We start from the raw sequence: 15,245 nt of genomic DNA, 5'->3' as shown, positions 1-15,245 counted from the left end.
ACACCGGGACACACCTGTCTAGAGGCCCACCTCAAAGACAAGTAGCATTGCTACATTGTACCTGCAGCTGAAGGCCCAAGGACATGAACTCCTTAAGCAAACCACTGGCTCTGTTCTAAACTGTTCACCACAGTGCAAGGACAGCTAAGAGTTCACTCTTCACAAAGCCAAGACACTAGACTGGTGTTCTCAGTTCCTGGCTTCTTCCCTTGTGCCCATCTTCAGACAGGAGCTTAACTGTGTTAACCGGTTTGAATCATGGCTCCATTCCTAGAGCCTTGTGGCCCTTCAGGAAGTTAAGCGGTGTTTAAAAATCGAGTTAAAGCTGGCGGTGGTGGCACATACCTTTAATCCCAGCACTCAGGAGGCAGAGGCAGGAGGATCTCTGTGAGTTCAAGGCCAGCCTGGTCTACAGAGTGAGATCCAGGACAGGCACCAAAGCTACACAGAAAAACCCTGTCTCAAAAAAAAAAAAAAGTTAATAGAAGTGTTTTGATTTTTTTTTTTTTTTTTTAAATTGTGGTGGGCTTTTGTTTGAGATAGGGTCTTTTCCCTCAGTATCCCAGCCAGCCTGAAGCTCTCAATCATCTGGCCTCAGCCTCACAACTGCTGGGATTACAAATGTCAGCTACTATGCCTAGTAATAAGCCAATTCATTTTAAAGGCTGAGGAAAAGTTCCCAACCATTATTATATATAAATCACTTAGAATCAGCCCAGTGGTGGTGGCCCACATTTAATCCCAGCACTTGGGAGGCAGAGACAGGCAAATCTCTGAGTTCCAGGCCAGTCAGGGCTACACAGAGAAACCCTGTTGAAAATAACTGAATAAATAACTTAGAACAGTGCCAAATACATATTACACTTAAAAAAAGGAAATGTTAAGATACTATTTCTTTAGTCCCTTATCTTGAAACCAGTTTCTATTTATATGAACAGTACTCCATTGCTGGTTAGTGGGCCTAGTATTGACATCAGATTGAGTTGTTAGCATGAAGATGGATCACCTAAGGAGACAATATTAAAAGCTTAGGCATGTAGTAGGAACCAGTTGTTATGGCTCCATGTTTCCACTGACTGGGAAGACAAGGCAGTTTCCTCCTGCATGTAATTTATTTACACATGCTAAGTCTCACCACATACCACACATTCAAGGAAGATGGTTGAGCTGGCAGGGTTGTCAGGATAATCCCCGCTTCTGGCTTTGTCTTACACCAAGGAGAATAACCATAGGGGGCAGTACTGGGATGAGGGCATGGGGTGAGGAGGGACAGTGTGAACAAGTGTGCGAGCAGCTCTCAGGGAGACAGGCAGGCCAGAGTTCTAGCCAATCAACACTTTATTTTTCCAGTTAACACCTACACAGATGTCACTACCCACTTTAGACCCTAGCAGTCTCAGCTGTGGTCCAGAAGAGTAGGTTTGTTCTTCCTCTCTAAGACAGTAGGGAAGTCCCTCAGCTCAAACAGAGAGAGCATGCTCATCAACCACAGTGCTGGCAAAGTGCTTTGGGACCTGCTGTCCTGCATCCTGAGGGTGACAGGCAGGGGCACAGTGCAGGCTCGAGGCTTCAGGGACCGAAGCGCAGCCTCACTGGCCCGGCAGCACCCCAGGCCTCTGCTTTCTCCGGAGAGAACCTGCCCCCAAACTTGGCCAGTGCCTGTGGAAGGAGGAGTGCGCAGAGTGGGAGCACGCTGCTAAGGACAGGACACAGCAGGCAAATAAAGCCAAGGGGAGTTAGGACAGCAGAAGAAACGGTAAAGTGCCTGAGCTAAACACCAAGTGGGACATGAGGGCAGAGCAGCACAGGTCCCTGAGGACAGGAGAAAAGAAAGGTCAGACCACCAAGGCTTGGGACAGAATGGGAAGAAGAGATGAGGCAGGGAAGTAAGTGCAGGCTATGGAAGACTTCCCTAGCCCCGATCACATCCACTAACCCAAATGGAAAATATTTACAAACTTAAAACCAATCCTAGGCACAGGTACTATACCAGGTCCCAGGACAGCAGGCAGGCAGGCAGGCAGGCAGGCAATGGGCTGGCTTCCATCTGACAGCCAGCTTCTCCACACAGTGCCGCTCCCCAGAGTAGGAGGGAGAGGAGGAACTGTGGCAGCCCTAGTAGTCAGGAAGCCTCTATGCCTGCACTCATTCTGCCATGGCTCATGGCTCACCCACGGCATGAGCCTCTTGGTCTGACTGGACCAGAGACTGGCTGTCTGGCCCCAGGGGAGGAGGTGGCGGCGGTACGTCAGGGGGCTTTGGGGGCATCTCTGGTCCCAAGCCCAGCTCTGCATTCAGTTGCTCCAGCTCCCCCTGATCCAGCAACTCAAAGTCCTCAGTGGTGAGTACCTCTTCCTCCTCAGGGGCAGCCAGGGCTTGAGGTGAGTCCTGGGGAAGGGGCGGGAGCACAGGGGGGGAGAGGAGGGGAACTGGACCAGTTTCAGCCAGGCAAAGTGGGGGTGAGAGGGTGCCGGGTGGAGCCTCTGGGCTCAGGGTCTCCACTGGTCCTCCAGGAGAGCATTTCCCTTCACCCTGGGGGGACCCTGCTCCATTGAAGTGCGTATTCACAAAGTGAAGAGGGGAAGAGAGCTGCAGCAAGGCTTCCTTGACTACAGCCTCTTCTTCTGTAGCCAGGGCTTGCTTTGTGAGGGCTGGAGGGCCAGCTAGCAGGTCTTCAGGAGGGGCCAGCTCTGTCTCTTCCCCCTCCCCCAGTTCTCGGCTCAGAGCCTCTTCTGGCTCACTTGGTAGGCTCTGCTGGTCCAAATCTGTGCAGAGAATACAGGGTTAAGAATGGGCTGGTTTCTCTGACTGGCCACAAAAGCCAGTAAGTTCATGAAGATAACTTAAGAAGCCAGGCTCTGTGGCACATGTCTATTGTAATCCCAACATTTGGGAGGTGGAGGCAGGAGGGATCAGGAGTTCAGGTCATCCTCTGCTATAGAGTTTGAAGCAAGCCTGAGCTATATAAGATCCTTTATCAAAAAGCAAAGTAGAGCTAGAGAGATGGCTTAGTGGTTAAGAGCACTTGCTGCTTTTGCAGAAGACCAATGTTCAAATCCCAGCACCCACATGGTGGCTCACAACCATCCATAACTCTAACTCCAGGAGGTCAGTTGCCCTCTTTTGACTTCTGCAGGCACCAGGCATGCATGTGTTGTGCACATACATGCAGACCAAATACTCACACACATAAAATAACAGGCCTAAAAACAATAAAAGGACAGACAAAGACCACAAAGCAAAGCAAAGTGAAGATGTAATACTGAGCCAAGGTCTTTGGGGAGCTTAGGGTAAATCAGAGAATCAACTAGCTAGAGGAAGCATTTTTGGAACTCAGAGAACAAAGCCAGCCACAACTCAACATCAGGGAGCAGGAAGATTAAGAGGGGCAAAAGACTCCTCGTACCCTCAGAAACATCGGTCAGTTGTGGGGTGGTGGCCCGAGATACAGAGAAGCCGCCGCTCTCTAAAATAGAAGCCTCCTCATCTGACAGCTCCGAGTCTGTAATAGCCAAGGCCAGGGCTGTTTTCTTCACATCCACCTGCAAAAGAACCAGGATGAACCCAAAGGGAGGGATACAAACACTTCCCCCAAGCCTTCCGGTCCCACCCACTCGAGAAGTGGTAGCTCTGAAGCAGTCAGATTCTCTCACACACACCCCCCCCACCCCAGCCCAGGCTGGTCTCAAACTCATAATGAATTCTTGATCCTTCTGCTTCCATCTCTCAAACAGGATTACAGGTGTGCATCACCATACCCAGTTTCACTTCAGCCTTCTGTTTGACACCCCATCTTCCCTGGACCTCACCACTGGAGAGAAGCCAGCCAACTCTGCCTCGCTCTCACTCTCTGTTTCGGCCAGTGGCCCATCACCTGCTGGAGGTGCGTTCTTCCCTTGCCGCTCTAGAGAGGGGCAATAAGGCAGCGTGAGCCCAGACAACGGGAGGAGACGAGTATGACTAAGGAACTGGATGATTTAAAGTTCAGCACACATCATGAACCTCAGGCCCTCCCGCCTTCCCTCGGGGTAAGGGAACCCTTACTCCTCTTGTCGTGTTTATGGTGCAGGGCATCGGCTTCGGCTTTCATGCTGTAGTCCAGCTGCATGAGCAAGGGCTCCAGGCGAGTATACATCCTCTGGATCAGTTCATGATAAACCACCAGGGGCCACAACAGGATACTCAACACTGTGGGTGAGAAAGCCCACTCAGAGCTCAGCATGCCAATTTCCCAAGAGCCTTCTTTAAACTGTCCCTGAACAGGTAGGTCTAAACAAAGATGAGATCCTTCCCCAAGGCAGTGACATCCTCTTCCTTCATCTACTCTCCTCCCCAGATGGGTAACTGACAAAGAAGACCCAGTCTGTCCTCCGGGTCAATTCAGGGAAAGAATAGAAAGGGCTTTGGGAAGGGCAGGGCAGCCTCCACTCACAGACAATGTAGGAAATCATAATCCCTGGAACATAGTGCCCCAACACAGCTAGCACGGCACAGCCGGAACAGACTCGAGCACAGAACTGTGGAGAAGAGCACAGGTCTATGAAAAACCCTGGACTAAGCCATGTGCCCTGTCACCTCGGGAAGACACTACTCATCTGCTGGAAGAATGGGACCAGACGCGAAACTACAATACACACTGCTCATACCGCTCCTCTCCCATCCCCTCTGGCTCAGGAACCGCTACAGGATGAGGTTTACCTGAGCTGGATTCTGCCTCTTGTACTGCAACAGCTCTTGCAGGTGAATCTGGAAGGTGAGCCAGCTCTCAGCCAGGTATCTGCACAACTCGGGCACACTCAGCAGGTGCGGCTGGGCGCCTGACCCCGCACCCTCACTGGGGAGACATGACATGACCCCTGGAAGCCTCAGAAACCAGCTTTCTAAGGCACTCACATCACTTTGAGATTGCTGACGCGCTCTTCAATCTGGAGACGTGGAAAACCCCACCTCCCCCAGAGGAGGTCACCCTAGTCCGGGAAAGCAAATTCCCAGGACACTCAACTCTACCTCCACGGGAAAAGGCACAGGGTATCTGCACAAAAGCCTAGGGCCAGCACACTTTGCTGCAAGCCCCTTCACTAAACTGGGGCCTGTGCCTGCAGAAGTGACAACCTTGCTCCTCTAGGAGCTGACCCGAACATAGTACGCAGACCACGTTTGGGCATCTTCTTTAAAAGGTGATCTGTACTCACCTGTCAGGGTGTGGTTCCTCAGGGGGTGATGCTATAGAGAAAAAGGGGGCACTAAATTAAGAGTGCAAGAGGCACTGAGAGACAGACCCCAAACCAGAACTCCCCCCCCCCCCCCGTTCATGTCAGATTCTCAGTGATCCCCGTCTCTCACTTATAGGCATGCACCACTATACGAGGCACAGAGAACTTCCTTCATACGCTAACAACAGGCTAGACTACATGTTGTTTCTGCACTTTTTCTTTTTTGCAGTACTTGGAACTGAACCTGAGGGAAACATCAGGCAAGTGCTGGACTGAGCTATGTCCCCAATCCTTTTCTGGAGGCAGGGTAGGCCTTGAATTTGCACCCTCCCCTGCCTCAGCCTCTTATGTAGCTGAGATGGCAGGTCAGTACTGCCAGGCCTCTCTCTGTCTCCTTCTTTAGACTTAGCCTTTATCAAACACAGAGGCCCACACTATTCGTTTGTGTCCCCAAATAATTTATACACAGCCCAATACATAGTTGTCCCAGGATGCACATTAGGTGTGTATAAGAAAGCCAAAAGGAGCCAGGCAGCGGTAGCACACGCCTTTAATCCCAGGAAGGATTAATATCGGGAGGCAGAGGCAGGTGGATCCCTTTGAGTTCGAGGTCAGCCTAGTCTACCGAGGAGGTCCAGGACAGGAAGACTACACAAAGAAACCATGTCTCAAAAACCAACAAACAAAGTCCCTGCTTTAGCAATTCTTTACAAGTCCATGCACCTGACTAAAGGCAGAATAGGGAATGTATCTCAGGTGCTTTGGCTACACACTCTACAGTCTTTATTTTTATTTACTTTTTGAGACAGTGTGTCACTATGTAACTCTGGCTGGCCGAGACCTCCCAGAGATTCACCTGTCTCTCTCTGTCTCCTGAGTACTGGGATTAAAGGGCGTGCACCACCACAATCCGCTCTAAACCTCATAGTTTTGACTACTAAAACCCCAAGAACGGTACTTTTGGGAAAGAGACGATTCTCATTTCAGGCAGTTTCTGAAAACGGGCATGGAGCATGCCTAGGAGGCGCAAAGGGCCTCAACGTATCTTCCCTTTGCTGTTCCACCTCGCTTGGTAGGGTGAAGCACACGGCATGTGCAGAACGGCGGTGCGCGCGGAATGAAGGAACTCACCTGAAACGACGTCGGGGAGAAAGCGAGGATGCCAGAGATCCAGCAGGAAATAGGTCAAAAGTGAGATGCTGAGCAGGAAGAAGGGTCGGAGGGACGACGAAGACAGCAACCTTCGAGAGACAGGCCATCTCAGCCACGAGTAGGTGAGAGGCTCCCACACCCATCGAAAAGCACAGAAAGACCCAGTGGCAGGGAGACGGCCCGCTAAGCCTTACCCGCCACCGGGAGCCTACGAAATGGGGCAACCTGAGGATGGATCAGCGCTCGGCGGCCGCCAGCCCTTCCAGGGGAGGGTGCACCCGGTCCTCCCGCCCCCGCTCTCCCGCGCAGCCCGGCCCCGCCCCCTCCTCCGCGGCCGTTACCAGAAGAGGCCGTTGAGTGCGGCCGCCGTGACCAGGCTGTGCAGCGGCTTCTCCCACACCAGCAGCCGCTGGGCAACCCCCAGCACCGCCTCCCAGCCGCGGAGCCGCAGCCACAGCGACGTGGCCAGGCGTCCCACCGCCTCGGCCGCGGCCGCCTCCTCCTCCGCGTCGCCGGTGGCCTCCCCCATGCCGAGGCTCAGCCCCAGGCCCAGGCCCAGCCCCGAGGTCCCACCTGCGCCGGTGTTACCGCCGCCGCCGCCGCTCGCCATCACCGCGCAGCGGCCGCTGCCCGAGCCCCGCGAGGAGCCGGGGCTGCGCGGCCGCCGCCGGGGGCGCGTCAGGCGGAAGGGGGCGCACGCCCAGGCGAGCCGAACCTGCGGGCGGGCGTCACGTGACGGAGGCGCGGTCACGTGACGCGACCTAACAGCCCGGATGGGAGGCCCCCCGCGCGTGCGCAGGGGCGGCGGCGGCGGCGGCGGCGGCGGCGGCGGCTGTGATCTCGCCCCCACGCAGGTGTGCTTCCAGGCTGTCGGAGCCGCCACCCCGGGCGCAGGCGTTGAGTCTCCGCAGCCTGCGGTCCTCCTCCCGGTGTTGTCTGGGCGACCTGGGGAATCTGCTGGCGACCCGTATCTCCCGTGCGACCCCGCCCGGAGAAAGTGGGCCTCCCGGCGCCCAGGAGCCTGGCTAGGATCTGCTTCGGCTCTGGAAGGGCGGCGGCATTGCCATTACTCAATCCTCGTCGCCTCCAGTCCCCTCCCCTCAGCGGATAAACAAAACACCAGCGCGTGACTTCAATGCCTTAAGAGCAGCCTCGCCAATTTAGAAAAGTTGCTTCTTCCTGCTCCGAGCGTCGGCGCTCTTTCTTTCCCCAAATCTTTCAGCGGCAAATTGGGTGGAAGGCGTGTTTGAAAATAAAACCTCATTTAGGTGCTGTTCACTTTTGGGAGACTTTGGACATCGTTCTTTGAGGCTTCGTATCTTTTGAGATCATTCAATTTGCTGGAGTAACCGTACAAAATACAGTATGCATTCGAGCTTTACAATTTCAAACTCCTAAGGGGCATAAAGGTTCAACAGATTCCCTTCCACCTTATCCACAGTTCTCCCACGGGTAAGTTTCTTGTTCATCTTTCTTGTGCATTGCTGAGTGCGTGCATCTTCCCTACTAAATCCCGGGAAACAACTCGTTGTGTTACCTCTTGTGTTAGTCTCGCTAATATCTGCACCACTACCACGAGGTTTGGCCAGCTCGTTCACCCTTGGTGCGTCCCGGTCCCCTGGGGAACCGTAATCCAAAAATCAGATCCCGGTGCTTGAGGCTCCCGAGACCCAGAGCTCTCGGCGGGAGGCTGGGCCGGGCGGTCGGCACTTCCTGCCCGGCGGGCTGACTCGTCGGCGACACGCCCGCCGCTTGTAAACGCCGGGCGGACGCAGCACGGGCTGAGAACACTTCTGGCCCTCGGACCTCTTCCTACTCCGCCTGGTGAGCGCCGCGCCGAGCCGATCGTCGGGCGCCGGGAGGCCCAGGCGCGCGCGGAACAGGAAGAGGCGTCCTGCGGCTGCCGGCGAGAAGGGAGGAGACTGCGCGGACCCGGGCGGCGGCCCTCTCGGGAGAGGCGGGCAGGTGGGCCAACGGGGGAGGACGGCTCTGTCCGCCACTCACTATTCCTTTTCTCCCCCTCCACCTTCACAGGGTGGCGGCTGACGGCGCGATGGACCTGGCTGGGCTCCTACTGGACGAAGAAGGCACCTTTTCCCTCACCGGTTTCCAGGACTTCACGGTGAGAGCCCAGTCCGCCTGTCCTTAGCCCCCCTAGGTTGGGAGTCAGGACTCCGGGGCGTTTCCCTCCGGACCTGAGCAGAATGGGAACTGTGTCACTTGCCATGGCCCGGATTGGGCAGCTGTTGAGAGCAGTGCCTACTCGAGGCCCGGGCCACTTGGGCCTGGAGGCAAACCCTCAGGTTATAGGAAGGGAGCTACGGGTGGTTAGACTAGGGTCCATCTGTTTCTAGTTTTCTAGTCTTCTCCTGGGAGCCCTTAGTGATGACAGGGTGTCTTTCTTCCTCTCCCCGAGGACAGGACTAGGCTCCCATTAGCAAATGATCCTGGGACTTGGAGCTGGGTGGGGCATAGGCCCAGTGGCAGCAAAGCTAACTTGCTGCCCTGTACAGCCTTCCAGCCCCCAACCCAGGACGTCCACCAAACCCTTCCCTGCCCTTCACCCTCCACTACTGGCCCTGTTTCAGTTCCTTCCAGGACACCAAAAACTGAGTGCTCGAATCCGAAGGAGACTCTATTATGGCTGGGACTGGGAGACAGATTGCAGCCTGGAGGAGCTCTCCAGCCCTGTGGCAGGTTAGAGGGGTGTGTGTGTGTCTGAGCAAGTAACTTTGAGGGGCAGGGTTTTCAGTAGTCACCCAGATGCCTAAAGGTTTGCCCTCTGAGCTGTACTGTGTCTCATAACTACCTCACTTGGTACTTGGTTTGACAATGCAGGACGTGTTTCACATTCTTTTAGCCCACGTGAGTAAAAACAGCTCATAAATTGCAGTCTCTTATTTTTAGGGCCTTGTGTATGCTAGGCAAGCATTTTACCATGGAGCTATACCCCAAGTCATGCTGCCCTTGACTTATAGGTCAGAAACTTAGGTTTTCTACCGGCTATATTTGTTACATGTTTCCCAAGTAAATAAATCACAGTTCTTAGATGAACATCAGTGAAAGATAAACACGAATAACTCAACAGAAGAACAAGCTTTCCTACTGAGAAAGACTGAGAATCAAGCTTGGAATGGGCTTTTATCTACTTAGAATGGGGGGGGGGTATGGTGGGGAAATTAAGGATGAAAGGTTGAGACAGTGTCTTACTACATAGATCTAACTAGCCTGTAACTCACTATAGATCAGACTGGCCATGGAGTAATCCAATCCCCCTGCCCCTTTGTCTAGAGTATTGGGATTACAGGCATATTTCACCATGCTCTCCCAGCTTAAGAGAATTTGACTTGTAGGTTTCTGTGACAGTCATGTCCCCAAGGCCCCAGATACTACAGACTGAGGTGTTCCCTGACAATTATAGGGACTGGTGTGTATGTTGTGGGGTTGACTGTTCTGCCCCCTCCCCATCTCCTGCAGACATTACTGTGGAACTTCTTCAGAAAGCAGCACCCAGTCCTATTCGTCGGCTCCAGAAGAAATACGTAGCTCACGTGTCCCGGTAAGCCTGGGATTGCGGGGATAGAATGGAGAGAGAGGGAGTGTGTGTGTGTGTTGGGCGGAGGAGTGCATGTGGGGGTGTTATTGTCTCTAAAGAGAAAGTGTAAAGACAGATAAGCATCTTGAGAGTTGAAGGACCAGTGGGTTTAATTACTGATCCTTTCCACCTCCCAGGGAGGCTTGTATCTCCCCTTGTGCAATGATGTTAGCTCTGGTGTACATTGAGCGGCTCCGGCACCGAAACCCAGACTACCTGCAACATGTGTCCTCTTCTGACTTGTTTCTGATCTCCATGGTAAGGCGTCCCCTCCTTCTGTTTCCCTAGTGGGCCAGGCACCAGGTAAGAGCCCCCCTGATGCCGCTTCTGGCTTCTCTACAGATGGTGGCCAGTAAATACCTTTACGATGAAGGGGAGGAAGAGGAGGTCTTCAATGATGAATGGGGAGCAGCCGGAGGAATGACTGTGCCTACTCTCAATGCCTTGGAAAGGAGCTTCCTGAGTGCCATGGTGAGTGGCTCTTGTCTGTCTTTTCCCCTTATTCTTCGTTCTCTCAGCTTTCTGTCTGTCTGTCTGTGTGTGTGTGTGTGTGTGTGTGTGTGTGTCTGTGTGTACACACCAGTACACAACAGATAACCTCCAGTGTTCTTCCTGAAGAACTGTCTACCTTGCTTTTTGAAATAGGGTCTCTTATTTAGCCTGGTACTCATGGATTAGGGCAGGCTGGCTGGCTGACCAGCAAGCCTCAGGGATCTGCTTGTCTTTGCCTCCTTAGTGCAGAGATAATGAGAGCATGCCATCATGTCTGATGTGGGCCCAGGGCCTCTCGGTTTCTAACGCTTGCATCCGCGGACGGTCTTTACTGAGCTAGCAACCATCCTCCATTTACTTTATTTTCTGCCACTTATGCTTGTACACACATTTAATCCCAGGCAGAGCTCTAAGTTCAAAGCCAGCCTGGTCCGTTTCAGGACAGTCGGGGCTTCATAGTCAGACCCTGTTTCTTTCTTTTTTTTTTTTTTTTTTTTTTTCCCCTGAGCTGAGGATCGAACCCAGGGCCTTGTATTTGCTAGGCAAGCGCTCTACCACTGAGCTAAATCCCCAACCAGACCCTGTTTCTTTTCTTTTTTGTTTTTTTGTTTTTTGAGACAGGGTTTCTCTGTGTAGCTTTGCGCCTTTCCTGGATCTTGCTCTGTAGACCAGATTGGCCTCAAACTCACAGAGATCCGCCTGGCTCTGCCTCTCGAGTGCTGGGATTAAAGGCATGCGTCACCACTGCCTGGCCCCTGTTTCTTAAAGACTTTTTTTTTTCTTTTTTGAGCTGAAGATCAAACCCAGGGCCTTGCGCTTGCTAGGAGAGTGCTCTACCACTGAGCTAAATCCCCAACCCGGGCCCCTGTTTCTTAATAAATAAATTTTAAGTTAGTCTGTCCTAGAACTCACTGGGTAGACAAGGCTGGCCTTGACCTTATGATGAATCTCCTGGACGGCACCTGGCTTTGCATGTCTGTCTTTGTGTCTTTTTGGCAGGGTCTTCCTTTCCTGTCCTTTCAGGACTAGTTTAGAGGCTTCTGGAACAGTGAGTCCAGAAGTCGTGTCACACCCTCTTCCTCTAGGGAACACTCTGAGGCAGACCCTGTAGTGTTGGCCTCTGAATATTTGCTTTCAGAGTTTTTCCACCTTAGACTTTGAGCTCCCTGTGGACACTGACCACTCTTGGGTTTATTTTCTCCCTTTGTACTTTGTAGAGGGGGTAATTAATTCGAGGTCAGGTAGGTAGTACTTGCATGATAGAATATACACAAGTTCTTTGGATAGTAGTTAGCACATCTTTTCAGCTGATGGTTGTAGCTGCTCCGATCAGGCCACCATGGCTTGTATCTGAGCTTAGCTTGTGCTCTTCTCTGTTCTTATTTACTTAGGATATTTTGAGATAGGCTTACACTATAGCCCAGGCTGGCCTAGAACTACTATGTAGCCCAGGCTGGCCTGTAACTTGCAGCAATACTTCAGCTTCCTAAGACCTGAGATCATAGGGATGAACTACCACCTCTGCCTTTCTTATTGTACACAGGACTGGCATCTCTACACTGATCCTCGGGAGATCTTTGAGGTGCTGAATTGGCTGGAGAGCTGGTGAGTTCCAGGAATTGGTAAGAGGGGTTTGAGGCATTTAGAGGTGTAGGCCAGTGCCATGGGAGCTAGAGATGAGGTCTGTGTGACTGGGAGAAAGAGGAGAAGAGAAAGAGAATTGTTCAAAGTAGTCGACCTCTTCTGCCCTCCTTTGGTGGTGGTAGCAGCTAATTTGACGTGTAGGTCTTGGTCTTATCTTCTGGATCAGTGGGTAGCCTAGGGATCTGTGTATCTGACTAGCTCCTCGGTGTCTTCTGATGGGTCCTGATGGGTGCCCCTGGGCTCACTGCAGGAGAGTCCCCAACCCTCGTTTCTCCTCCCTACCAGCGTGGCTGAGCAGCAAGGGCGTCGGCGTGGCTGGTACACCTACACAGACCTGTGTGTGCTGCTGGGACAGCCAGCGTGGCAGCTGGCTCTGGGCTCCCTCTGCCAGCGGCTGGTCAAGGTGAGAAGGGCTTATGAAGGAGAGGGGCTTGAGTAGGCTCACTCGAGAGCTTGTGTGTGTGTGTGTGCGTGTGTGCGTGTGTGCGTGTGTGCGTGTGTGCGTGTGTGCGTGTGTGCGTGTGTGCGTGTGTGTGTGTGTGTGTGTGTGTGCGTGTGTGTGTTGAAAAGCAAATTCTGAAAGGCCCAGAAGAAATTTGGAGTAGATGGGAGAGCAGGGGAGGCAGAGGGAGTTACAGGGAGCTTCAGTGTGAGAGGCCGGGAGTGGGGAAGAGTTAACAATAGTCAACAGCCCGCTGTTTCCTTACCTTCTCTCCTGCAGCTGTCCTGCCTGTTAGCCGTGGCATATGTGAGCAGTGTGGCCCTAGCTGTGGCGTCAGTGGCTGTAATACACCAGTCCCTGGGGCTGTCCTGCAGCCCCTCACCAGGTCCTCCTGACCTCAGACTGGTTTCCAAAGGCCTCTCGCAGCCCTGCATACCTTCCCCCGTGCCACAGTGCCTGACTAATGTCTCCAGCTGCCCGGAAGGCAATGTAGAGTTGCCGTCACTCTGGGGCACTCTTCTGGCCTCATTGACACCACCTCCAATACCTCCCCCAGACCCCCCTGCCCCACCTACTCTTCTCCACAAATGCCCCTTTTGCCAGAAGTTTCAGAGAAATCCCCCAAACTGCCGTGCCTGCCACCAGCCTAACCATACGGTGTCTATTGGTCCTTCCCGCCCCTTTTTCCGTACCCATGGCCTGGCCCCACCCTGGCTCTCCAGCCCGCTAGCCCCTCCATTCCTCCAACCCCAGCAGTGTTCTCTTTTTAGTGTCATGGAGCTGGCCCGTCTCAAGTCTTTCATTTTCCCAGGCTAGGTAGGGTTCTGAGGAATTCATGAAGAGGTTTGGGGAGTCCCTAAGAACCTGGAAGAGGAGAACTTGATTTAGATTTTTGCTACCTCTCTGGGTCCTTGGCTAGTCTCCTGTCCTCCTGAGTAGGAACATGGGATTATGGTGTGGAGGAGCAAGGTCACTCACCGTCCTAGACCTCAGAGTTAGGACATTGATAGTGCCTGGTACAGTTTCAGCTCAGTGACCGGCGGCATGTCACAGATGACAGGGAGGCACCTATCTTTCTGCCTTCTCAAGCCTGGGGGGGGGGGGGGTAGACTTTTGCTTTTCCAAAGATGGAAAGGTAGAGGTGGGAGGTGTGGGTAGATGAGGGGGAATGAAACATTCGTGTAGTTCTGTATATGTGATGTCCCTGAGGCAGGAAAACCAGGGATGGATGGTACCAAGATGGGAGCTGCTGAGGGAAAGCTTCCTGAGGCAGGAAGCTTGCCACGCCCATCCCTTGGATGTAGTTATCACCGCCAAGGATTATGGGGCCCTTCAACCTTGTCCTTTTGTCTTCCAACCTTAGCATCCTTCTCCAAGGCTTCCCACTTGACTGGTTCTTTTCTAGGTGTTCTCCTGACGGGCCTCTCTGGGCACCACTGCTTTGTATCTGAGTTTTTCACGCTTTTGTAGAACTGAGGTTTCAATAAACAGTTTCTGCTGCATGGCCTGGCCTTTTCCTTCTGCACCATCCTTTGAGGACCTTCTCTCGTCTGCCTCCCAAGTCAGGTGCACTATCCTGTCAACGCATAGCGTTTTCTCTGATCTCTGTTTCAAAACTTCCTGTTAGTTTGAAAGTTACTGGTTCCTGTTTCAAGCTTTCCTGCATCCCTACTGCTCCTACGTTGGGGGTCCTGGAATTGCTGGATATAGCCTACCATGGGATACTAGTAATGACTGCCCCAGGCCTGGGAAGGCCTTGTCTGCTGTTGCATAGCCTGGGTGGGTACCAGCCTTGTGGATCCTTATGGTGTCAAAACACATACCCAGTTAGCGCCCAGAATATGAGCCCTGCTGACCTCTTCGCCAAGGTGACTCATGGAAATAGCTGGTGCTGAAAAACCAGAGCTGGGTCATCAATAAAAGAATCATCTATGGTGTGTTGGGACTGCTAGCTGACTCCCGAAGATAGCTGAGGGAGAGTTGGGGGTAGGAGTAGTTGTCAGTGGACTGGTGGGTGCTTCTGTCCCCAAGGGTCATTGTGGACATGTACTCATTTTATTTGGTTGACTCTTTGGGAATGCTACTGGCGTTTGTTCATCTTGAGTGGGATGCTAGACACCCTAAAGGGTTTAAAACCTCCTTTACTTCAAACAGTTCCCTAGACGTCATCATGCAGATGAAAATCCTGTTTTATATGAGCCTGGAGTTAGCTGCTGTTGGAAATGGTCTCAAGAGGTTCAGGCTGATCTGGAACTTGTGATCCACTTACATCTGCCTTCAGAGTGTTGGGGTAGAGGCGTGTGCCACCACCCCTAGTCAATTCTAAAGTTTTTTTTTAAAGTGCAAACATGAAATATTTTTGTGTATTTTGTGTGTGTGTGTGGGGGGGGGGGAATGGAGGACTCAAACCTACACAAAGAATTGAACACAACAAAGGAATGTTGGGAATGGGAGTAAGTCTTCCCCAGGGAATTGCTTATCTAATACCAAATGGGCAGTTCTGGAAACATACCTATGGGTAACATTATACAGACTGAGCAGGTTATAGTTAGTAATACATATGTGTATATACATATATTTGTATAATAATAAAAGGGACGTGAATTTGAAAAGTGAGGTGGAGGGTTTCCAGGGAGGAAAGGGAAGGTAGAGATGATATAATCTCAAAAATAAAAAAATTTAAACATAATTTTCAGGGAATTATACT

The 15,245-nt window shown here is 52.4% G+C and overlaps 2 protein-coding genes across 2 annotated transcripts; one reads left to right on the top strand and one right to left on the bottom strand.

The window, feature by feature from the left end:
• Positions 1-1,320: 1,320 nt before the first annotated feature.
• Positions 1,321-7,125, bottom strand: Retreg2 (reticulophagy regulator family member 2). The gene is made up of 9 exons (XM_036173183.1): positions 6,707-7,125; positions 6,345-6,454; positions 5,193-5,223; positions 4,699-4,834; positions 4,433-4,517; positions 4,045-4,188; positions 3,810-3,904; positions 3,407-3,542; positions 1,321-2,765 (listed from the first exon to the last, which is right to left on the bottom strand). The coding sequence occupies exons 1-9, from the start codon at positions 6,973-6,975 to the stop codon at positions 2,161-2,163; spliced, it is 1,611 nt and encodes a 536-aa protein (XP_036029076.1). The 5' UTR covers positions 6,976-7,125; the 3' UTR covers positions 1,321-2,160.
• Positions 7,126-7,184: 59 nt separating this feature from the next.
• Positions 7,185-14,040, top strand: Cnppd1 (cyclin Pas1/PHO80 domain containing 1). The gene is made up of 9 exons (XM_036173184.1): positions 7,185-7,817; positions 8,400-8,487; positions 8,954-9,062; positions 9,843-9,924; positions 10,098-10,218; positions 10,303-10,431; positions 11,996-12,057; positions 12,382-12,499; positions 12,818-14,040. Exons 2-9 carry the CDS (start codon positions 8,419-8,421, stop codon positions 13,352-13,354), a joined length of 1,227 nt encoding a protein of 408 aa, XP_036029077.1. The 5' UTR covers positions 7,185-7,817; positions 8,400-8,418; the 3' UTR covers positions 13,355-14,040.
• The last annotated feature ends 1,205 nt before the right edge of the window (positions 14,041-15,245 follow it).

This window comes from Onychomys torridus, chromosome 23 (assembly GCF_903995425.1).
Source record: "Onychomys torridus chromosome 23, mOncTor1.1, whole genome shotgun sequence".
In the NCBI taxonomy this organism is placed as follows: Eukaryota; Metazoa; Chordata; class Mammalia; order Rodentia; family Cricetidae; genus Onychomys; species Onychomys torridus.
The sequence above is the reverse complement of the archived record's forward strand: the minus strand, read 5'-3'. Positions and strand labels throughout refer to the sequence as shown.

Bases quoted from the DNA above. Each gene is read 5' to 3' on its own strand.
- Retreg2 (XM_036173183.1), bottom strand. From the start codon at position 6,975: ATGGCGAGCGGCGGCGGCGGCGGTAACACCGGCGCAGGTGGGACCTCG. The intron at 4,189-4,432 runs GTGAGTGGAGGC...TCTCACCCACAG, and splicing joins TATGATTTCCTACATTGTCT to TGTTGAGTATCCTGTTGTGG. The intron at 2,766-3,406 runs GTACGAGGAGTC...TTCTCTGCACAG, and splicing joins ACTGACCGATGTTTCTGAGG to ATTTGGACCAGCAGAGCCTA.
- Cnppd1 (XM_036173184.1), top strand. From the start codon at position 8,419: ATGGACCTGGCTGGGCTCCTACTGGACGAAGAAGGCACCTTTTCCCTC. The intron at 9,063-9,842 runs GTTAGAGGGGTG...CATCTCCTGCAG, and splicing joins GCTCTCCAGCCCTGTGGCAG to ACATTACTGTGGAACTTCTT. The intron at 12,500-12,817 runs GTGAGAAGGGCT...TCTCTCCTGCAG, and splicing joins TCTGCCAGCGGCTGGTCAAG to CTGTCCTGCCTGTTAGCCGT.